Source organism: Hyperoodon ampullatus (genome assembly GCF_949752795.1).
Source record: "Hyperoodon ampullatus genome assembly, chromosome: 5".
NCBI classification, from domain to species: domain Eukaryota; kingdom Metazoa; phylum Chordata; class Mammalia; order Artiodactyla; family Ziphiidae; genus Hyperoodon; species Hyperoodon ampullatus.
The window spans coordinates 7,737,348-7,755,829 of NC_136918.1; the positions used below are offsets into that span (position 1 = coordinate 7,737,348).

Below are 18,482 nucleotides of genomic sequence, written 5' to 3' on the forward strand. Positions count from 1 at the left end.
TCCCTTTATATATGACATTATTGTTCGTAAACACTGCACTTTGTTCATCAAATAAAGAGTTCTAGCAATACAAAAAAAGCCCAAGGAGAGGAATATCATGTCAGTCTGTATTTTCCAATGCATCATACCCAGGCTTTCAGCCCATGAAGACATACCCTGAAGTCAACTTGCCCAAGTTGCAGGAAAAGGACCAAACAAAGAGAAATAGCTTCTGAAATCCACCCAATAACCCAAAGTGTGATACAGGACAGGATGCTCTTTTCATTGACACTCCTCTGAAGCTGGTCCTCTGGAAGCAGGGAGTATCTGTCAGCCCACCTGCCACTACCCCCCAGATCCCACCCTCCCTCCTGTCCTGTATGGTGAGACATGGTGGGGAGACAGGCATTGTGACATAAGCAAATGGCCTGGAACTGATCTATGTAAATGCCAGCTCATGAGCTTCCGAGCAGGGATACCTCCTGTGAAGGCCTCACAACAGCCAACCTCTTGAAACCTCCAAGCTGACTTCCTCATTCAGGGGAGGAGGGACCCCTCCATGGGAGAACTGACAGCAGGATCCTGGTAGAGGAGGCATCAAGAGCTCCAGGGAGCGGGTGGCGATCATATAGGCGCCATGGAGACTGCCATGTGTGTTTGCTCTCCATGTTGTACATGGCAGAGGTGTTGTCCCCACTTATGCTCCTGTCTGTGCTGCAAGTTCCTCTTCACCTCGGAGCGGAACTGCACCTGCTTTCCCTGCCCTTACAAAGATGAGCGCAGCTGCCAATGCTGCCACTGCACCTGCTCCGAGAACCCCAACTGCCACTGGTGCTGCTGCTCCTGGGCCAATGACCCCAACTGTAAGTGCTGTTGCACAGCCAGCAGCAACCTCAAGTGCCACTACTACGAGAGCCAGTGCTGCCCAAATGTCACCATCACGTTCCACAGGGGCCGCCTCCAGAGCATCCGTACCTTGTAAGTGCAGCGCACCCAACGCGGGCCACCGGGGCTCAGGAAAACTGGGGGGCCCCCTGCCAGCTGTGGGGACAGGGCAGGTCAGCAGCCCCGCCCCAATTCCACCTCTTTATCTGAAAAAGGGAGGCCAGGAACTTGGGAGCAATTAACTCTAGTTACAATATGTCTTGGTGCAAATATATTACATAGTCATTGTATGGTGAGAGTTGGTAACTAGCCTTCATGATGATCATTTTGAAATGTATAGAAATAGCAACTCACTATGCTGTGTAACAGGAACTAACATAGTGTTGTAGGTCAATTACTCTTCAAAAACAAACAAACTCATAGGAAAAGATCAGATGTGTGATTACCAGAGGCAGGGGGTAGGGGTGGGGCATTGGATGAGGGCAGCCAAAAGGTACAGACTTCCAGCTTTGATAGATAGGTTACTAGGGATGTAATGTACAACAGGATATATATAATGAATGCTGCTGTCAGTTATATATGAAAGTTAAGAGAATAAATCTTGAGTTCTTAGCCCAAGAAAAAATTTTTTTAATTTTTTATTTTTTTCTATTTCTTTAATTTTGTATCTGTGCAAGTTGATGGATGTTCATTAAACTTACTGTGATAATCACTGTGTGGTATTTGTAAGTCAAATCATTATGTTGTACACCTTAAACTTATACAGTGCTATATGTCAATTATATCTCAATAAAACTAGAAGAAAAAAAGAGCTAAAAAATACCATAGGGCTTCCCTGGTGGCGCAGTGGTTGAGAGTCCGCCTGCCGATGCAGGGGACATGGGTTCGTGCCTCGGTCCGGGAAGATCCCACATGCCGCGGAGCGGCTGGGCCCGTGAACCATGCCGCTGCGCCTGCACGTCTGGAGCCTGTGCTCCGCAATGGGAGAGGCCACAACAGTGAGAGGCCCGCAAAAAAACAAACAAACAAAAAAAAACTATAAAGTCTGTTTTGCACTTAATGTAACAGTAAAAATATATATTCAATGGCGTTATTATTTTAAATATTTTTTGCATTTCAAAATGTAGCAATAAAATTTACCTCAACTGCAAAAAAAAAACAAAAAACTACACTTTGTAGCCATTAAGTGTACGTGTCCTAAAGAGTCACTAATCAGTATAGACCTGAGTTCCAAATCCAAGCTCCCCCAGCTGTGTGAGTGAGTGCTGAGCTCTCCTGAACCCCACCACTCTCACCTCTACAAAATACTAATAGCTAATACTTAGTGCGTAAGCAACTTGCTGGGAACCACATGCGTGACCCCAGGTAACCCTTACCTCATGCCCATCACACCAGTGAAGAAACTGAGCATTTGAGAGGTTGACTGGCCCAAGATCACACAACTAGTAAGATGCAGTCAGAATTTGAACCCAGAGTCTGTGTGCTTAAATTAAAATGCTGTCCTGAAAAATGGAGAGTATGGTACCTGCAATGATTCAGGGGGTTAATATTGCTTTGAAATCTGTTATGTGATATAAAAATATAAATTGCCCTTCCTCCTCTGAACCCTTGATAACTGCAACACTCATTGGAAAAGCAGTAACTTCCACAGGCCGCTTTCAACCCCTATGGCCTGTGTAAGTACCCCAGGTGGCCATGAACTCCTGCCAGGCTTCTCTTTGTTCCTACCCAGAAGTCACGGCACTGAGGGTCTCAATTTCTCACTTAGGGCATTAACCCTCTGTGTCAGGCACTGCATAGCCTCTTCCTGCCCTGACCAAGGTGGTCTCTTCATGTCACACATGAGGGACGTCTGGAGTAGCAGAGGCAGACTTCTTAGAGGGGAAAGACCAAAACTCAGCACTCTAAGATGACAGCACTTGGAGAGGCGGAAAGATGAGAGGCAGGTTGGAAGCCTTTCAAGGCTGGAAAAACAATTCTGTGAGCAAACGTTCAGTGAATTCGGGGGAAGAATATGATCTCTCTCACAGTTCAGCACTTTGTAGCTGGTTAATAAAAATTACTCTCAGCTCATGGACCTCGCGTGGTGTTGGCACGAACAGAGAATCCAGGGGTTCTGGATGCAAGTGCAAAAGTTCTAAGGCGCAGAAAGTAACTCTCACACCCCTCTCTCCTCTCAACTGCCCCATTTTCTGCACATCAGCAATGAAGAGTCACCAAGCCCATTTCAACAGGGGAAGGATGACACCGGTGCTTTGGAGATGCTTAGACCAGTAGCCCCCAAACCTTGTTTTGCATTAGAATCACCTGGGGATCTTTAAAAACTACTGATGCCTGGCCCCCACCCCCAGACATTCTGATTTCATTGGCTTCAGGTATGTCCTGGGCATCAGAATTTTTTTAAAAACTCTCCTGCCCCCAGGGGACGCTAAAGTGCAGAATGGCCTGGAGGGAACAAGAAGGGAAGCCAGGAGCCTTGCCAGGTGATATATGGGAGCCCAAGTACAAGGGGAACAGGCCTTAATCTGGGAGCAGGCTGCCACTGTACAGAGGGGCAGAGGCCAGTTATCTCAACAAAAAGACAAGGCTGCTGGGCTTGGTGATGGTTTTGGCATGGAATCATGACCACTGAATGCCCAAGTCCAAGCCTGAGGCTTTCTGATGATGGTCAGAGATGCTATTGCAAGTGTCAGGGGGTTGGTGCTGGGTACGCTGAGGCTTATCTTCCACCTGGCCTCTCTCCTGGTGTCTGGACCACCGCCTCCCCTGTTCCTCATCACTGCTTCCTTCTCAGCATCTTCCTCATCCTCTTTGCCTTACTCATCTCTTTTTCACCTTCGCCCCAACTCCCTGGGCCATTAACACCCGTCTCTTCTCCCTGTTCTCTCTTTCCCCAGCACCCTCCTCTCTCCCTCCTTCTTTCTGATTTCTCGTGTTGTCTCCCTTTATATTACACACTGAGCCTCATAGCCCCACCTTATGAAACTAGAGAAATCCACCCAGCTATCCTGTATATATCTGCCCTCCTCCTCCAGATGACCCCTCCAAAGCTGGAGCAGGAGAAAGCAGAGAGGCTGGGAAAGCAGAGAAGGAACAAAGCTGAGAACATGGAGTCTGGCAGGCTTGAATACCAGCATCCAAATCTCTAAGGGATGAGCTTTCCAGGTGCCCGAGTCTCCATAACCGGCACTGTCCCCATGGTGCCACTCCCTTCCAACATGTTTGAGTATCACCCTTGACTGCCTGGGCTCTGAGACCTGAGTCCCTGGCCAAGGGAATGGGGAAGGATCCAGGGGCACACAGGGACTGCAAGAAGGCAAAAGAGAACACAGGCACAATGTCAAATGCAACCCCTAGACATCACTACTACAAACAGAGGAGAAGGGATAGGAATAGTCACAAAATCAGTATTTTTTTTTAACATCTTTATTGGAGTATAATTGCTTTACAGTGGTGTGTTAGTTTCTGCTGTAAAACAAAGTGAATCAGTTATAGGTATACATATGTTCCCATATCTCTTCCCTCTTGCGTCTCCCTCCCACCCTCCCTATCCCACCCCTCTAGGTGGTCACAAAGCACTGAGCTGATCTCCCTGTGCTATGCGGCTGCTTCCCACTAGCTATCTATTTTACATTTGGTAGTGTATATATGTCCATGCCTCTCTCTCACTTCTTCCCAGCTTATCCTTCCCCCTCCCCGTGTCCTCAAGTCCATTCTCTACGTCTGCATCTTTATTCCTGTCCTGCCCCTAGGTTCTTCAGAACCATTTTTTTTTTTTTTAGATTCCATACATGTGTTTTAGCATACGGTATTTGTTTTCCTCTTTCTGACTTACTTCACTCTGTATGACACACTCTAGGTCCAAATAAGTATGTTTTATACCTCCATCCCTATGGCTACTTCATTTATTTTCATAAACTGCTTTTGCCCTGATTGTAGCTTCTTAGAACATACTCTTGAAATTTTACAAGTATGCACTTACTTCATCCACAGTTCTTACAATATATGAAATCAGCCTCAGATATTAGACAAAGATTCAACACACACACACACACCGTACAAGCACATACTTTTCATAGACTTGACCGCTGTTTTCCCCTGCTGTGGACATGAGCTGGCTAGGAACAGAGAGGTGTCATTATAGTGGCCCTTTATTGAATGCTTACTAGGTCCAGGCAGTTAAGCACTTATCGTGGATTATCTCATGGAGACTTTAAAATCCTCATGAAGGAAGTAGTATTGTGAGCTTTGATTTACTGAGGATGAGAGAGGTGAAGAAACTTATCTCAAAAGTGCAACTCTAAAGCAGCGCATTTCACCCTGTGCAACCTGCCCCTAGCACCTAGCCCCTTAAGTCCTACTTGAGGTCTTGTGATCAGAACACACGGGTTCTGGGCTTGGCTGGGGAACTAACCTCTTGGTGTCCTGGGAAGAACACTTTGCCCATCTTCTTCTATGTTCCATCTCACACAATAAAAATGTCAGTGCCCAGAGGAGACTGGATTTACTGGCCCAGTGCAACAACTGAGTGATACACCACGAGCAAGTGTGAGGTGTCTCCGTAAGAAGGCATCACTAAGTTAGGTGAGGACACAGGGGTAAATCTCCTATTAGGTATCTTAATAAATCTTGCCTAGAAGGTGGGAAGAACAGAGTTGAGCCTGATGCTGCAACTGGTGAGAAAGCAGCAGTCACTGTCCTTAACCAGGACAGGGGATGTTTGATCATTTTTGTGGTTTGGACAATGTTCTTGCTTTTGTCTGAGTTCAAACATGAAGAAGTGGTCTTGTTTCTGTTTTGCTCCATCACAGTCCCAGAATGGCCTTGTCTGCTGTGGGTGTTCTGTGTTATTATCCAGGGCCAACAGAACCCCAAGACCCAGCTGACAGTGCCGGCCCCTCTGGACTGTTTTTCTCTTGCTCAAAAAATAACAAGAAGTTGTATCACACTTACTGTGTTCCAGGGACCGCTCTAAGGCCATGCAGGTATTCAATTCAATTTTAATTTTCTCAAGAAACTCTATCAGGTGAGCACTAATTTTATAAGGAGGAGAGCGGCAGAGAGAGGTTAATTAACTTACCTGGCGTCGCCCAGCTAAAGGATGGTGACGGGGGGTTTAGAACCCAGGCACCATCCCCCCGATCCCCCACCCCAACCCCGGCACAGCCATGCCCCTCCGCATCACACCACAAAGCGGCTCAGTGACACCCCGGTTCCTCCCGAGGTGGAGAAACGGAGCTCTCCTCCTGAGGTCCCATGTTTGCTTCCCCTTGCAGCTCCAAGACGGCCCTGCGCATCGGCAGCAGCGACACGCAGCTGCATAAGGTGAAGATGATGCCCGCGAACAGCAACCTGGTCAGCCACCTGCTGTGCCCCATCTGCAGCCGGCTGCGCCTGCACTCCTTCATGCTACCCTGCCACCACAGCCTGTGCGAGAAGTGCCTGCGGCAGCTGCAGAAGCACGCCGAGGTCACCGAGAACTTCTTCATTCTCATCTGCCCCGTGTGCAACCGCTCGCACTGCATTCCCTACAGCCACAGGATGCAGCTGCCCGAGAACTACCTGCGCGGACGCCTCACCAAGCGCTACATGCAGCAGCATGGCTACCTCAGGTGGCGCTTCGACCGCTCCAGCGGGCCTATCGTCTGCCAGGTCTGCCGCAGCCAGCGCATCGCCTACAAGCGCTGCATCACCTGCCGCCTCAACCTGTGCAATGAGTGCCTCAAGACCTTCCACTTGGACGTGACCATGCAGGACCACGTGTTCGTGGACATCAGCGCCGAGGACCAGGACGAGAAGATCTGCATCCAACACCCGTCCAGCCGCATCACTGAGTACTGCCGGAACGACGACCAGCTGCTCTGCAGCTTCTGCAAGACTGCCTTACACAGTGACCACGACACCATCAGCCTCATCGACGCCTGCTCCGAGAGGGCTGCCGCGCTCTTCAGCGCCATGGCCACGTTCAAAGCAGGTACTGGTCCCCTGTTCTCCCTCCACCACTTCTAGCTCTGGAACTGATAGGGAAGGTGATTTGGGAGGATCTGTTTAGAGAGAGCCTTACCTCCACCTGGTGGGGCAGTCCAAGCCCTGGGAGACACGGAGCCAGGCTGCAAGTCAGTGGCCTGGAATCCACATCTGGCAACTACCGCCAGCCACGTAACCTCCCTGTGCCTTGGTTTTCTCATCTATAAAATGGGGATAACGGTGTTACCCAATGCAAGTTCGTGTGCCCGGCACACAGTGAGGCCAAACAAACTGACAATAGGTTGGAGTGTGGAGCAGAGAAAGATTTATTGCAGGGTCAGGCAAGGAGACAGGTGGCTCCTGTCCCCCAAAACCCCAAGCTCTGGGAGGGGTTTCAGCAAAGCACTTTTAAAAGCAAGGTGAGGGAGGGGTCAGGTTGGTTGCTGCCAGCTTCTTGGTGTCTGTATCCTTTGTCCTTGCAGCTGTCCACGTAGGTCAGGTCACCATGTTCCTGCAAACCTCCAACAAGACGAATGTTATTCTCTGTTCTGCAACTTTTTATCTCTATGTGAATGGACTTTTAAAGATGAGAGCCTTGAGAACAGGCTATCCTGTATATTTCAGGCTATAGGCAACATTCTTTTACAAAAGGTACAGAGCCTGCAGGACTAACCACATGTTAACAAAGCACAAAGGTTAAAGCAAAAGGAACAGATCTAATACGATGTCAGATTTGTCCTTCCCTGAACAAAGTTCTTTCCTCATTGGGTGGTTGAGAGGATTAAATGAGATACTCTAACGGAAGCATGCAAAGAGCCATTTAGCACATAATAAGTACATAAAGCTTCTATAATCTTGGTTATAATTTTCATGACCTTGGGCCTCATTTCCTCCTTTGGAGAACAAAGAGCTTGATCCTGTAGTGTCCTGAAGCTCTGTGAGCCTTTCTAAGGTGTTTTGTCCCTAAAGATGGATTTCTTCAGTATCTTCCCAATTTAAAGGGGAAAAGAATTAAGTCAATGCTGAGAGTTACCTCAGTTTTAAATTTCCCCTGAAGTTGCAAGCAGCACAGTAAAGGAACTGATAGCAAATACATAATAAAGGGAAAACCCAGAAAGAGCCAGTAATGTTCTAGTCAACAGCTCGCTTTTCCTCTGCATGCCTGCTCATGGTTATTTTATGTTGGCTACATATAATATAGTTATAGTTTCTCTAAGGGAAACTGACTCAGGTTTTCGTGATGGAACCCAGTACAGTGATATTTTACAGGGTTCAGCAAAGAGCCCAATAATTTCTGGGTGTATATCCACCAGGTAAAACATGAGGATCTCAGGGATCCTTTTAGGCTCTTTGCCCCTGGGAATAGCTTCCTTGAACAGAGGCCTACTTTACCGGGGCCTTTTAGAAGACTTATGTCTAATCCTCTCCATAATCTTACAGTACAGGCACTAATACTTCCCCCCCCCCCCAGGATAGACAACTGGGATTCCAAGAAGGAACTGGCACAAGTCCCCTAGTAAATGGCAGAGCCGGTCTCTCTGACTCCAAAGCCCATGTTAATTCCACAACATTCATTTGACAACCTATTCTGCTAAACAGTGACCAGAATCTAAAGATAAAGAGATTGAAAAACAATGGGAACCACCACCACACCTGTGGTCTGTTTCCCTACGTGGTGGCCTAGAGTCAAATGACCAGCATGCTCCAGATCAACCCAGCCTCTCCCCTGTCAGAAATTTCAGTGTCTAGACAAACAGGTCTGAACAGATTGACAAGGGGGCAGCTTTCCACTGAGCTGCACAGGAAGGTCCCATTGGACATAGAAGTGGGTCAGAGACAGACTTTGCTAATATGTCCCCCAGGACTTCTCACCAGCATGAATATTTCAGGAATACCTTGATTTCTCAGTTGCTCCATGCCTAGAAACATTGTTTGTCAATTAACACTTATTCAATTTGGGAACAGCACCAGGGAAGCCCCTATATTAAAGAAAGCCTACAGGAGCCACGTTGCCAGGCCAATGAAGCCCCCATTGGTTCCTAGAGGGTTTTCTTACGGTGGGGCCCATGGCCTGAGCTTGGCTGGATTCTTTTTTAAGTAGCCCAGGTGATTCTGTTGTCACATAGGACTGAGAAGGGCAACCGGAGCAATTAAGAACATAGGCTCTGGAGTTAGACAAATAGAATTAGGGACAGGCCCTGGGTCCTTCTAGTTACTTGCTGTGTGACACTGGGCAGTCATTTAACCTCTCTGAGCCTTACTGTCCTCATCTATAAATGGAAACAATGTCTTCCTCTTCTGAAGTTATATGTAATGTATGATAATATATAAATATAATGTATGTGTGATACATGATAATGTATGGATTGGATCTATATAAACTTTAATAAGTAGTAGCTGGTTTTAAATATAGTGCCTGAAAGAGACCTTGCTTTGACTTTGTTCTAAGACCAGCTCTTGCAAAGCTGCCTTATTTGTAAGGGGCATCTGAGGGGGACTAGTGCTCCTGGCCTCCTCTCTGTTTTCTCTTCTGCTGGTGCTCCCTTTTCCCCCTCATCTAAGACATTTTTATCCTACCTCTCCAGACTCAGCTCTAAGGAGCCTAACTAATCCCTAATAAAGCAAGGAATTTCCTATTCAGATTTCTTTTAACAGTGAGTAACTATTGAAGAGTCTAAGGAATTAATGTATAACATGGAATTTCAGGGGCCCTAAGTCACAGCAGGGCTTGCACGTGGAGAGGGCAGGGAGCATTTCTCAGCACCACTGCAATCACATTCTGATAGTCTCCTGTTCAGCCCCCATCTGTATTGCCTCCCCATCCCTTCTGGGCCAGTGTGAGGGAGGAGGTGAGCAGAGGAAATGGGGGCTTCAGAAAGCAGGCCAGAGAGCAACACTGCTGACGTTCACCCCAAAGATGTTAGAAAACAGGACAGAATGGCTTTCACTCAACAAACACCATTCTAGCACCTCTACACATCCTAGTCACGGTGGTAACTGAGACAGCTGTGGTCCTGTTCTCATGGTCTGCCAAAACCCAAGGGTTTCTCTTACTCTAATGCACGTCTCTGTGCCACCACCCACAGAGATCCAACTTACTGTGGACCCAGGGCTATGTTAAGAAACATGACTTGGTCACCCCCACTGCTGAGTAAAATTTGGAGAGGATTATAGCCCATCAAATCACTGCAGAGTCAGCCTTTCATGGGGAGGACCATAACTCTAGAATAGGCCACAGAAGGTTGACATGTCTTGAAATCACTGCCTAAGACCCTATAAAGACCCTATAAATCACTGCCTAATGCCTAAGACCCTATAAATGGCAACTGTGAAGTTGCCATTTATAGCAACTACAGAGGTAGTTGCTATAAATGGCAAAGACAGAGGTGGGCCACATGCTCATCCTGTCCCAGCATCCTCCACAATGCAGTATCGTTGGGTTTATGCGTGCCTGGAACATCAGTGGCCTCTCACACTCATATCTATATCCCTAGAGCCTAGAAAACCATGTGACATGGAACAGGTGTTACATGTTTGTTGAATGACTGAGTGAACTTAAAATCCAAATGCCATGTGAGAGGCGGCAGGATAAACTCGGTTTTCCTTGAAGTGTAACAGCAGATGCTTTCTGGAAAGTAAGTGGGGAGTAAACAAGAGAGGGAGCCCAGCTGAACCCAAGGGAGTCAAAGTCCCCAGCAGAGAAAAAGGACATGTCAAAGAGCAGCCACAGTGAAGGGTAACTCTGCTGATCTGCCACCATTGTCTAGGGCTGGATTTTGGTGAACAAGACAAGGCAGTATTTAGAAGTAGTCATCAGAAATTTAGTTCTTTCTCCCACCCTTGCAAAAGCTTAAGCTTTCACAGAGGGAAAATCCATCACTTTGTGACATCATCTCTTCTCAAGTCCAACTTGCTGACAAGTGAAGTCTGGTGAAAACTAATATCAAAGGTGGCCTTGAACTCCCAACTTTAGACCCAAGGCTGCAGGGATTACTAGATAGAAGTATGCCAGGGAAGGATGGCTGCCATACCCAAGGAAAGTATTACACAAGAAAGAGAGGGGTGTATGGAGAGATGCCACATTCATTTTATAAACCTATGCTAGCATCTTTCAGCCCAGCAACAAGTGGTTTCCCTCCCTTTCCACCCACATCTTTGGAGCCCAAGTTAGTTTGCTCCAGTTTGCCACTGGCTTTGATATCTGGGGAAATGAAAAATTTAACTGAAGTAACTCACTTGGTTGTTTTGCAGTCCGATATGAAATTGATAATGACCTCATGGAATTCAACATTTTAAAAAACAGATTTAAAGCTGACAAGGAGGTAAAGCGAAAAGAGATCAGAAATGGATTCCTCAAGCTGCGCAGCATTCTCCAGGAGAAAGAGAAAACCATCATGGAGCAGATAGAGAATCTGGAAGTGTCCAGGCAGAAGGAGATTGAAAAATATGTGTACATCACCACCATGAAAGTGAATGAAATGGATGGCCTGATTGCCTACTCCAAAGAAGCACTGAAGGAGACAGGCCAAGTGGCGTTCCTGCAGTCGGCCAAGGTTCTGGTGGACCAGATCGAGGACGGCATCCAGAGCACCTACAGGCCAGACCCACAGCTCCGGCTACACTCCTTGAACTGCATGCCCTTGGACTTTGCTGAGCTCTCCAATGCCATCTACGAACTCTTCCCCACAGGACCCAAGAAGGTGTGTTCCTCAGAGGACTCCCTGCCATCACCCTATCCCCTGCACTCAGAAATGATGGTTGCCAGGAGGGTCACTTTCAGCACCCACAGCTTCGGCAACCAGCAGATATACCAGCGAAGCTCCTCCTTATTGTCCTTTAATGCCCCCAGCTGTGAGAAGACCAAGATGGGTCCGGAGACCAATGGGCGAGCCCAGTCAGCTGCACCTGCCAAGCCCACAGACGGCCTCTACACTTACTGTAGTGCAGGGGTAGAAAACCAGCCTGTGCAGTACAGCAGCAGCTTCCACAACTGGTCCTCATTCAATGATAGCTCCCTGAAGACTCCAGGCCCAATTGTTATCTACCAGACTGTGGTGTATCCAACAGCTGTCAAGGTAAGAAAGGCTCCGGGCCCTGTAGGGAAGATAGGAGGGTGCGGGCTATGGAATGGAGCGGGGTAGTCACGAAAGGTTGCACTTACTTGTTTGACCTCTAGGGTCCGGTCACTCAAATCTGTTCCTCTAGACTCTTTGTGGTCAGTCCATTCAAAAGGGATAAGTTCCCGAAATCTTAAGTAGCCCAAGATTGTTTTAAACCAAACAATGTATTTAACTCATAGCCAGAAGTACATCTGAAAGCCCCAACTCCACTTCAAAGGCAGCTTCTCTATTGAAAGAGCACACAATTTGGGAAACAAAGTAATTTGAAGAGGCTTCTTGGAGAGGGTAATATTTCCCAGAGGAAAACCTGTAGCAGTAGAGGGAGCACTGAAATTGGAATTAGAGAAGCAGGCTCTGTTGTCTATCAGCTGTGATTCCTCTAAAGTGCTACTTCTTCTAAAGAAAATATCCAGACTCTTCATGATTTTGAAAGATTAGAAGGATAATCCCCAATGGAATTCCAATTCTTATCTCCCGAGACTCAGCTTTTTGGGGAAGGGGGGTGACATTGGAGGTGTGTGGATGTCTCACAGACCTCTCCAGCTGCCATCACCCAGCTTCAGGGGACATGACTCTTCTTTGACTTTCTAGGCCTAACATGAACAAATGGCGCATCTCTTAACATTCCTTTCAAATCCAGCTGAACCTAAATTGAATTGTTTATAGAATGTTTTATTAAAGTCCAGGGAGGAAAAAAGATATTCTATCAGAGCATATCTTGCCTCCTCTTGGGGTCCTACAGGGATATCTCCCAAGCCAACCCACTGCCTGCTTCCATGTGGCAGAGCCCATCTTTTGTCTCCATGATCCAAGAACACTCACAAAGACTTTTAGCATCCTTGAATCCTAAACTAGTGGTTCTCAAATATTAATATGCACCTGAGGATCTTGTTAAAATGCAGATTCTGCTTCAGTGGGTCTCAGTGTGGCCTGAGATTCTACGCTTCTAACAAACTTCCAGATGTTGGCATTGCTGCCGGTCTGCAGACCACAATTTAGTATCAGGGTCTAAAAACAAGAAAATGAAAGCCAGACACTGACCAAGCCTTAATTTTCTATTTTCCTGAGACATTATAATCTATGTTTTGGCATTTATAATTGACCCCAAGAATGACCTTATGTTGTAAGGTAGAACATATAGAACATATCCTCCCATAGGCTGTCAGACACAGCAAAAGGATCTCTGCCCTTCACATAGCAGATGCCCGCACCGGAGCAGCTGAACCTACATTTCCAACTGATCTTAGATCAGCAAAACCTGCAGTGTATGTGATATTATATCAGGGATGGCATTAGGTCTCATCTCATACAACTCAGACCACTTGGGAGGTGGGCAGGATCTTGCTCTGCAGGGGAAGGACTGGTGATACCTGCTCTGTACTTGGGCTTGGAGAACAGTCACCCTATGCCACCTATAAATGGTCCCTTGATGAGCTCAGGAAAGGACCCTACACAGAAAAAATCCAGTCAAGTTATTGACTCTCAAGATAGGACACCTAAACCTACTGCCAAACAGTGGTATTTGATGTAAAAATATCATTGATCCTTATTTCAGGATCATGGGATGTAATTCACACAGGAATCATGGTGCTCAGTAATGCAGGAGACGAAATCTGTATTGGCATCTCTCTCAAGTGATGGTTGACTAACAGTGCTCTTTTGGCATGGGAAATAGTCTTTAAGTTAGCCTTATACTTGTCACTCTGTACCTTAAAAATCCTAAAGAGTTTTTTCATAAAAACTCAACTTTATTTCTAGAACTTGTTCCCAAGGAAGTGATTAAAAATTCAGTGAAGATTCATGCCCCAAAGTGTTCAATGCATCATTATTTATTAGAGTGTAAAATTAGAAACAACCTAAATGTACAGCTATAGAAGGAGTAAATCACTTATAGGGCAGTTATTAAAATGGTGCTTTGCTGAATTTTTAATGATATAGGGACATATATAAAATGTAATAAGTGAAAGAAAGCAGGAATCAGAGCAATATAATCCAAATTATATATATTTGTGTGCTTGTGTATATTCCAAAATTGGAAAGAAATATAATGAGTTATTCACTGAATTGTGGGATTAAAAGACATGTTTATTTTCTTTCTTTCCTTATAATTTTTCTATATTTTCCAGGTATGTATTTTAAATGAGTATGTTTTGATAATCGGAAAAGATAAGTTAATTTTTATTAACAAGTCATGTAAATGTACAGTTTTAAAAGTGTAAATTCATTAAAAAATTATAAATTAATTATACACATCCATACAAATTTTAAAATTTATATACTTATGAGTAATTATAAATTAACTTTATACACAATAACATTTAAATTTATTAAAATTTAAATAAAGCATGCAATATCTGTTTAAAAATGCAATTATTATAAAATATTTATATGCCAGGCACAATCTGCTAATTGACACTTGTTAATATACCTCTTCCCAAGAGTTGACATTTTATGCTTTGAGTGTGAACATATATTCTCCATGACTTGGATAAGTCACTTCACCTCTTTGGGACTCTACTTCCTAGTGTATGAAATAGAGAGTTGAAATAGATACACTGTTCAACTTTAGTAGTCTGTGGTTCCATTGGAATTGCTGAATGTAAGCCTTCTGAGCCTCCACTGTAAAATGGGATAATGAAATCTCCCTCCTAGGGAACTGTGAGGACTAAATGAGGCAGGCAATGTCTGACACAGAATCTGATGCATAATATGTGTTCAATAAATGGTAGCCACTTTGGTTAGTGGTGTCAGGAGGACAAGTTCACCTCCACATTGACAGGAACAGAAACCAGAAGAGCATTCTTCTGTTCTTGAAACGCATTGCAAGCCTCATGTCAGGATTCATCACGAAGCCTTTCAGGACTGTTGCACAAGGTCTAATTCAAAGTCTTCAGCAGCTAGAGAGGATGAGTCAGCTTAAACTCACTCCAGAGAGTCCACGACACAGATCTTCATGGGAAAGAAAGCTGAATGGCGTGTGCTAGTACCCCACTGACATGTTCATTTCTTCCTAGATTTACTGGACATGCCCAACAGAAGACGTGGACTCTTTTGAGATGGAATTCTACCAACTCATTAATTCCCCTCCGAACAATGTGCAGACAGAGCTCTGTGGACAAATTCGGGATATAATGCAGCAGTACCTGGAGCTGCACTACCTGACCCCCAACACCGAGTATCTGTTTAAAGTGAGAGCCATCAACGATAACGGTCCTGGGCAGTGGAGTGACATCTGCAAGGTACCATGCACTTTATTTCTCAGATAGGTATTCTTCATCCACTCTGGATGCAGCTCTGTTAGGATCGATTGTGAGGTCATGGAACCCACCATAGGACCTTCCCCCCTACTCCCAGAAAACTCATTAACTCAAGGGCACAGAGAGGGCCCCTGGCCTCAACCAACTTTGCAAATGAGAATCGTCAGTTCGTTTTGATTCAGAAAACATGTGTGCCAGGTATTGTGTTAGTGTGTAGAGTGCCGAGGAAAATAAGATGTAATTCTTGCCTTCAAGGAGCTCAGGGTCTAGCAAACAAATAATTGTGGTGTGAGAAGGACAAAAAAAAAGAGTTAAGTATTAGTGTCAGTGGTGAATCAAAGCAAGGAGAGGGTATCAGATTTAAGCAATATAAATTAAACATAATTAATATAAATTTAAGTTTATAATTATACACATGCAGTGAATAAATTTTTAGTGTTAGTATATCACCTGCAATGAATAAATTTTTATTGTTAGTATGTCTCATGCAGTATTTAGGATATACATATAATACTAAAAAAATGTATTTGTTGTTTATCTGAAAGTTAAGGAATAGCCAGTGAGTAAGCCAGGATGGACTCCAAATAAAGGAAGGGACAAGATTATCCCTATCTTTTTTGTGAGGCAAGGTTGATTCTGTTTTATATCCCCAGGGGAAATACATTCATGGGTATAATTTTATTGATATTCAAAGGAGAAAGGGAAGAAAAATATCAAGACTGCCTAGAGCTATCTTACTGTACAGCCATGATGGTGTTCTTAGGAATCAGAGTAGATTAAGTCTTAATCAGAGATTCTTTAGAAGTAAAGAGAATAAATCCATTCATTTTGGCTATTGAAAAGCCAAGAGAGAAGGGAGTCTCATGAGACCACTTCCAGCCAGGACATACATCTGATACCCAAAAAAACTGGAAAGTCATCAGTTTCTCTCAATCTCTCAATCAATATCTCTCTCTCTACTTCCTCCCTCTGTCTCTCCCACACCCCCTCCTTCCATCTCTGCTTCTCTCTAAAGCTGCACCATTTTCAGCTAGCCCATTGTTTCTCCTCCCCTAAATTCAGCTTGCATGTGGTTTTGGAGGTTCCTCGCCCATGCTCTGTGCGACCAACACAATCTGACTAGCTTCACGCCCTTGGGCTCTGGTCACATGTTTGCAGAAGAGAATCTGATTGGTTGCTTCCTCTGGTGATAAAGGGAAGCAGGAGGTAGGGTGGGGCAGGATTATGCTCTTGGTCATTATACCAGAATCAAGTCTCCTGGAGGGGGGCAGAGGGGGCTCTCTACTCCGTCCCCATGCTCTGCTTCTGGAGCCCGGCACCCATGTGCATCCCCTCCCCCTCCACGGAGGTCAGACACTCACACGGGAAGGACGTGGGATGAGAAAGTTGCCTGGCTGCTCCTCCTGTTAGACCCCAGCCAGGTACCCTGTCCGTCAGTTGCCCCATAGACCAATTCTTGTTGATACTCTTCTCTCCAGAGCACGGAACACCCACAGTTGCTACCATGTTTGACAGCAGGTCCTTTTGACTATGGATTTTTCCTTCAATCTTATTCCATCTGCCTTCTCATTTTTTAAAAATTCCTCATGAAGGGCGCACTCAGTGCTGTTACCATTTTTTTTTTACATGTATCTTAAGTCATTTTTAGATGCTAGGCACAAGGACGGGGGTGGAGAGACGGAAGTGTGTCAGCCTTTCTCAGGTAGATATTTTGTCATCCCTCGTAAACTCTGAACCCCTTGAAAACAAAATTCACATCTAATTCATCTCTCCTTCTGCCACAATGTTTTACCAGCACTGTGCACATAGCTTAATGGTTCTTAATGGGTATTGAATTAATACATGAGTGAAAATGTGACTAAACGAATGAATCTATGAACGAACGTCTAAATAAATAAAATGAATAATTACAAAGTACCATAAGATGCCTGAGAGCTGTTAAGTGTTTTTTACCATCAATCAAGAAATAACAATCTCCCTGAAATTGTGTTTATGTGATGAATTTGCGCTCCCTATAAGGGAAGGAAACTCATTCCAGTTTCTTTGCTTTTTAACACAATTTCTTAATGAGCAGGTTTTCTGGAAGCTTCATTTTCATCTGACTCACAGAGCTGCAATATAGATTTTTCCTTCAGAAGAAATTCCTCCTCCCTCTTTGTGATTATATTAGCATTCCACGGGAAGCTTGGCTTTCCTTCCCACTTGTCATGATTTGCATAAGTAAAGGCTTCAATAGCAAATGAAAAGAAGATGGTGTGTTTGAATGACATTTATAAAGCTTCATAAAAGGAATGACTTTAGCTCCTTCCTATGAAACTGAAATATTTTTCCTTCAGCATCAGTTCTAAGCAGGTATTCCTGAAAGGTATCATTTAAAATGCTGTAACAAGGCAGCAGAATCATTTCTTATCCAAAATGCGATATTTCCACCATACATCCTTTTGTAAAGGAAGTGAAATAACACCTTTTATATTTGATTTTCATAGTCTGTGGCTTGATTTTTTTAAGGGATTTTATATGTAGTCTAATAGACAAAGCATGAAAATTAACTTTAATGCTTTTTAAAGGTCTCATTTATTGAAGGCTGACTCTGTGTCAGACACTGTATATTCATTATCACTGATCATCCCAACCGCTCGGAAGGCAGGGAGTTATTGCCTCCATTTTACAGATGAGGAAACCGAGGCTCAGAGAGGAAAAGAGTCTGGCCTCGTGTAACTCGAAGGAGTTGAGTGGGAACCTAGGTCTCATCCAAGGCAGGAGCTCTTCGTCCCCTGTACCATAATCAGATAATCAGATGTAGCAAAGTCTAGGCAGAGTGGGCTCAGCCTTAGGGACCTGGCACCACACTCTGGGAGAGTGTTGTCAGAGCAACAGCCATGAGAGCGGCACTTTTATTTTTCTTGCGAGGCAAGATCATGCATTGGGAAGATCTTTGGACTTGGGCGGGTGTACCTGGGTCCAAACCCCCAGTCTGCTAGGCGGCAAGCTCAGTGAGGACAGGCATCGCGCTGGCCTTCCTCACCTCTCTTGGCTCCCAGTCCCCAGCTGAGAGCTTCTAACACTCCAGCGCCTTGTTGATATTTTCTGAAGGGATGGAGATGTGTTTTTAGGCAAATCACATACCCTGTGACCTCAGTTCCTCCTCCTGCTTTTCATCTAAACCTCAGATCTAACCCCTGTACCTGATGACCACGGTCCCCATTTTTGAAAACAGCCTCCTCACCTTGATGTCCCCCTCTGACTGCAAATCTCTGCTAACTTCCAGGAAGTC

At 45.1% G+C, this 18,482-nt stretch overlaps 1 protein-coding gene across 1 annotated transcript in view; it reads left to right on the forward strand.

Annotated features, from left to right (window-relative positions):
• Nucleotides 1-616: 616 nt before the first annotated feature.
• The window catches only part of TRIM42 (tripartite motif containing 42), a gene marked incomplete at both ends in the record, with an annotated part of 30,628 nt that continues 12,762 nt past the window's right edge, over nt 617-18,482 (forward strand). The window contains 4 exons of the mRNA XM_079704444.1: nt 617-957; nt 6,141-6,838; nt 11,083-11,906; nt 14,966-15,190. Of these exons, the coding sequence (XP_079560570.1) occupies nt 617-957; nt 6,141-6,838; nt 11,083-11,906; nt 14,966-15,190 (2,088 nt within the window). The remainder of the gene's footprint in view (nt 958-6,140; nt 6,839-11,082; nt 11,907-14,965; nt 15,191-18,482) is intronic.